This window comes from Poromitra crassiceps (assembly GCF_964638095.1).
Source record: "Poromitra crassiceps genome assembly, chromosome: 23".
Lineage (NCBI taxonomy): Eukaryota > Metazoa > Chordata > Actinopteri > Beryciformes > Melamphaidae > Poromitra > Poromitra crassiceps.
The window spans coordinates 15,916,730-15,922,729 of NC_139639.1; the positions used below are offsets into that span (position 1 = coordinate 15,916,730).

Sequence of the window (6,000 nt, forward strand, 5' to 3'; positions counted from 1 at the left end):
GTGTTTTGAGGTTAGCCTTGAACGAGTCGATGTTGATGGCGTCGATGTTCCTGATGTCGGGGGGGAGGGAGTTCCAGAGGCGAGGGGCAAAGCGGCTGAATGCTCTTGCCCCCATGGTGGACAGACGGGCAGGGGGGACAGTGAGGTTGATGGAGGAGGCAGACCTGAGGGACCGGGTGGGAATGTTAAGGTGGAGGAGGTCGGACAGGTATGGGGGGGCGAGGTTGTGGATGGCCTTGAAAGTATGGAGGAGGATTTTATAGTCTATGCGTAGTTTGATGGGGAGCCAGTGGAGTTTGTGTAGAACGGGGGTGATGTGACTGGTGACAGGGGTTCTTGTGATTATACAGGCAGCAGCATTCTGGATGAGTTGAAGCTTATGGAGGAGTTTGTGGGGGAGACCAAAAAGAAGGGAGTTGCAGTAATCCAAGCGGGAGGTGACGAGGGAGTGGACCAGGATTGCGGCACTGTTGGGAGTGAGTGAAGGGCGGAGGCGGTTGATGTTGCGAAGGTGGAAGTAGGCGGACCGGATGGTGTTGTTGATGTGGGAATGGAATGATAGGGTGCTGTCGAGGACGACACCCAGACTCTTGACCTGAGGGGAGGGGGAAACCAGGGAGTTGTCTATGGTGAGGGTGAAACTGGGTTGCTTGGAGAGTGTGGACTTGGAACCAATGAGGACTACCTCTGTTTTGTCACTGTTGAGTTTGAGCAAATTGGAGGTGAACCAGGATTTGACTTCCTGTAAACAAGCACAGAGGGAGGAGGTAGGGAGGGTGGAAGTGGGTTTGGAGGAAACATAGAGCTGGGTGTCGTCCGCGTAACAGTGGAAATGAATGTTGTATTTACGGAAAATCAGACCAAGTGGGAGGAGGTAGATGATGAAGAGGATAGGGCCAAGGACAGAGCCCTGGGGAACACCGGAGGAGAGGGGGGAAGGATGAGATGTGAATGATTTTAACTGTATGAACTGAGTACGGCCAGAGAGATATGAATGGAACCAGTCTAGGGGTGTGTGAGATATACCAATGGAGGCTAGGCGGTTAAGGAGGGTGGAGTGAGATATGGTGTCAAATGCGGCGCTCAGATCGAGGAGGATGACGATGGATAATAGTCCGGAGTCAGCTGCCATCAGGAGGTCATTTGTGATTTTGAGGAGGGCTGTTTCTGTTAATTTGTTTGTTAATTCTGTTTAATAGTTTAGTCTCTAAAATGTCCATCTCAGTTCAGAGTCCAAAGTTATTCTTCAGGTCTCCTCCTCAGTCTGAGCAGCAGTCAGAAAACACAAAGGATTCATTTAATGAGATGAAACAGAGAAAAGTAGCAAATCTTAACATTTGTGAATCTATTGGTTTGACTCCGTACCACCAGTGGTTTGCACCAAACAGTGTCCTATGAGGCAGCTACAGGCGGGCTTTGGTGTGGCGGCAGCTAGAGCGAGCCCGTGATAGACATGATAGACAGTCATCCAATCACCTGCCAGTGTGTTTTTTTAAGTGCCTTTGAAACGGTTTTCTGAGTGGTTCCCAGATGCCTATGTGAAAACAACCCATCTGGCAGCATCAGGCTATTTCTTCAATGTGTTCGAAAACTATTTTAAACTGTAAGACTGGTATATTTTAACAGGAGCTCAATTTCTATATTACATGAGGCTGTATAATTAAGGGGTTAGGGCTTGTGGGAAATGAATGTAACTCACATTACAGCCAGCCAAGCTGTCCATCTCTTCATAGATCATGTTCGTGGTGCAGGCTTCTCCACCAGTGTAGGCTTGGTGCAGTTTAGTTGGAGTGGCTGACCACAGGCAGGAGGATCCTGCTGCAGGTCAGGATGCCAGCATGGGACCTCCAACTGTTGAAAAGAACAGGCCAGGGCATTCAAATGTATGCTGTAGTCAAGACCAGCTTTTAATCGAGTCCAATTCAATTAAGTGACCAAAAATGGTCACTTGATAGGTGAACCTGGGATAGGTGAAATATTAATTAACCCATCATGAGGGTTAAGGTCCAGTTATAGGCAATAAACTATGTCTTTCCAAATATGAAAAATAAAATAAAATAATGGAGCTTAAAGAGTTTCTAACTGAAAATAAAACCCACTTGCTAAAAACTAGAATAAAAGCAATCAATTATTAATGTATTATTATTAGTTATTATTAGATACATGTGTTATTATGCAAGTATTTATTTTACTGGCCTGTTTATTTAGTTATGACCATGGATTGTATGTTATGACTAATAAATTATGGTCCATTGGTCCTCCACACCAGAGCCGTATAATAGAAGAGTTCCGACATCTCCATTCACTCCAATGGACCAGTTTTTTTTCCAGGAAGTAGAAAGTGGAACTCTTCAGTAAAAAAAGCAGCACTGTCGAGTTGCATCAAAATAGACAGTGTTGTACTTTGAAAGGGTTTTTCATCCCTTGAAATGAATCAAATTGTACATTATCAGCTTTATTTTAACATGCAAAAGTAGCGCGAGACCCATTCCTGGCTGTTCATTGGCTAATGATTCTTGCATTTTGGTCCTCCGCTGACGCCACTCTCTCTCTAGAGGACACTACTCCACACTACATGGTCCATTTTCTGTGCAGACTCAGAGCCTGGTCTCGAGGTGTAAAGTGCGCACATTGGTCCTTGGCCAACGGGATGGTCCCTTTGGCCGACTGGTTAGCGTGTTCGACTTTAAAAAAAAGCATCACTCCTCCGCCTGCCCAATACTCGGGTTCGATTCCCCTAGCAGGGGAGCAGGGCAAAGGATAGGGAGGTAGTGTGACTTGTCCGCTACTTCAACCCGGGTATCATTGAGAGCACGCTGGCCCTTGGCCATTGGGATTGTCCCTTTTTGTCTGATGGTTAACTTGTGCTTTGGGAGGACAGACCCGGGTTCGATACCGATACCAGCCTCGCCTGTGCAGAGCGTGATCATGGGTGATGCAGAATATTGAGCTACTGTACCTTTAAGAAGGTCACCTGATGAGTAAGAAAGGGAAGGAAGTAGGAAGTCAGCCTACCAAGAGAGAACGGGGAGGTTGAGCACATAAACAATACACAAAAGACGACAAGTGGGACAGAAAACTTCTATTTATTGCAATGGCCGGTGTTAAAGGTACATAATTCCAAGCGTTATACACATTACACACTCACTGGGCAGCGTTTAGGAGGATCATCAGACATCCTCGTCTTCACTGGATCAACAAGTTTGGCAGCCTAGTTACAGTTCCAACTGTTAGCTACGACACTTGGCCTTGCCATGTCGAGTCATTTGCGCTAGCCACACAGCTTTCATTGCAACATTGTGGCTATAAAGATGCGTTATATAATTATCTAATCTCTTCTTATACCTTCACGTCCTACTGTTTTCTTCTATCACAGTTGAAACTCACCCTAATGTTTACTTATAGCATACAAACAGTAACTTACAGCTGTGTTCTCGTTTTTGTCTCATCCCTCAGCACTTGTGAGTTTGTCCTTTAGCGGTGCCTTGGGGCTGACATTCCTAATGCTGGGCTGTGGACTGGAACAGTTTGGGTAAGTTATATCTGAGAAGCATATTGCCTCTGTTGACAACCGCTTCCTATAGACTCCTATTAAGGTCTGACTGGACATTAATGTGACTTAACTGTTCCATACTTGTTTTCTAGGGTATACTGGCCACTGTTTGTCCTGATTTTCTACGTGTTGAGCCCCATCCCCACCTTCATAGCCAGACGCCTCAGTGATGACACTGACGCCACCAGCAATGCATGCAGGGAACTGGCGTACTTCTTCACCACTGGCATCGTCGTATCAGCTTTTGGGCTTCCCATTGTCCTAGCCCGCAAGGAACTAGTGAGTTTGTCCTTCATGTGTTCAGAGTTTTATTTTATTTTATCTTGATAGACTAACTTTAGTCTCTCCTATTTCAGTATTTATTAGATTTGGCGGAGAGACAATGCCTCAGGGAAGTCAAATCTGAACCTGTAGATGACCACAGAAGATCTTCTGACCAATCCGACTTAAATATCTCTCTCCTACAGATCGTGTGGGGTGCCTGCGGTCTGGTGATGGCGGGTAACGCTGTCATCTTCCTCACCATCCTTGGTTTCTTCATCGTGTTTGGAGGTGGGGACGAGTTCAGCTGGGAGCAGTGGTAGACTGTCTGTGGACTATCGACGGAGAGCCGGGCAGATGGATGGATTGATGGTGGATAGATGGATAGGTAGACTACAGACTGAGGTGCACAATGTCTCCTGCATTCACTGGTGGATTATGCTCATGTATAGAGCCCATAATTTCAAACCTAAGGGGTATATTATCAGGCTGATGCCTATATTATTTTATTGGGGGATTTGGGGTTGGAGATAGCACTGTGTCCCCTATTCCTGTGCCTTGTGTCTGGGACCAGAGAGACTCCGACCTCACCATACCTATACACCCCTCTTATGCTATACCCCCGTCAGTATCCACCTTAACCCCTTTATTTTTAACTTGTTTCACCGTTGTCCTCCCGACCCCCCAAAGCACCTTGTTCATTACAATTATCTACCAATGCATTATTCCTCAGTTAAATAATATAAAGGGATCTTCATAAATAATTATGTTGTAATCTACTGCATCCACTGCATCGCTCTCTGCATTCTCGCAGTCCTTACTGTTAAAGGGGGAATTGGTTGTGCTGAAATATGGCTTCCTTATTGTAAGCACTACTGCTGTTTCCAGTGTAACAGCAGGTCAAAACAAGTTTATTTGATCCAAGATCCACTCGATCTATCTGACAACTAGTTGCAGGGCTCCCGATCAGGTAAAATATTGATACTTGTTGTTGTTGTTGTTTTTGTTTTTGTTTTTGTTTTTGTTTTGTTTTGTTTTGTTTTTAAGCATTTTGCTGCAAGACTATAAAGCCTTACTTTATGTCCTGATGCAATTGTTTACATTTTCACCAAAGATAATTTTAGACTGTAAAATGGAGCATATTCACCACTGAACTGTGGTTTTTGATCTGTGCTGTGCAAAGTCATGATACACAGATGCCAGCTAAGTCAACCAAGGACGCACTGTTTAGTGAACAGTCCAGATACAGAAAGATTTTGGCATTCTTTATACCTACCTGCAGATGATAAAGAAATTCACAATATTGACAATGTTGACATGTTAACAATTTACGAATCATATTTGTACACATTGAGTGTATATACATGTATACATGTGTTTAGGCTGTCTGTTTTGTCCTAATGGAGAGGGCTTTTCTATACACACATCCATAAGTGCCTGTCATACACAATGTATATTTTTCATTAATGCAAAAAGCAGTCCCATTGATATTTGAGTGAGTTTTTACATGTTGCACCAATAGGGGCAATGGAAATGCATTATTGTAATTGCTTTATTTTTCATCGTTGTAAGTTGTACAAAGATGTTGTTGATGAGATTATTAGTGACTTTGTCTTTGTTACATTAGCCCACTTCACGATGGCTGTTGCTGAGATATTTTGAAATTAGTATCAAACACTCAATTAAGTCTGACTTCTTGATATAATTGCTGATTTCAAATTCCTGATGCATAACAGCTTAACAAGGGAAAAACACTGTATATGCCTCACAACTGACGTGTTCGATACCAAGTTTGTTGCTTCAGATTCAGAACACAAAACACTAAAGAGCTCTCAAATCCCTGACTGCATTGTGTTTTCTAACATTGATTAAAGCTCTGTATTAGTGAAACAAATGGATCTCTCTCTTGCTGTTTCCATCTGTTGGTGAGGAAAGTGCTGATATGAACAGCGGGTCTTGCTGACAGGACTCGGAGTCGCCGGTGAAACGGACGGAGAGCTTGATCTAACTTGATTACAGCTGCGAGCGCCTGTGCACTGCTGATGGATGATGCATTCAAACAGACACCTGTAAACTATTTATACAGTACAGCACCTATAATGGCTGTAGCAAGCCTTTGGGTCAATACTATCTGCCCCAAAGAGTCTAGCTCTAGGTCTGACTGACAGAAAGCCAGCCAGGTGTTG

At 44.1% G+C, this 6,000-nt stretch overlaps 1 protein-coding gene across 1 annotated transcript; it reads left to right on the forward strand.

Annotated features, from left to right (window-relative positions):
• The first annotated feature begins 2,991 nt into the window (after positions 1 to 2,991).
• leprot (leptin receptor overlapping transcript) lies at positions 2,992 to 5,698 on the forward strand. Its single transcript, XM_083659620.1, has 4 exons — positions 2,992 to 3,110; positions 3,457 to 3,532; positions 3,646 to 3,832; positions 4,021 to 5,698. The coding sequence occupies exons 1-4, from the start codon at positions 3,095 to 3,097 to the stop codon at positions 4,135 to 4,137; spliced, it is 396 nt and encodes a 131-aa protein (XP_083515746.1). The 5' UTR covers positions 2,992 to 3,094; the 3' UTR covers positions 4,138 to 5,698.
• Positions 5,699 to 6,000: the final 302 nt, after the last annotated feature.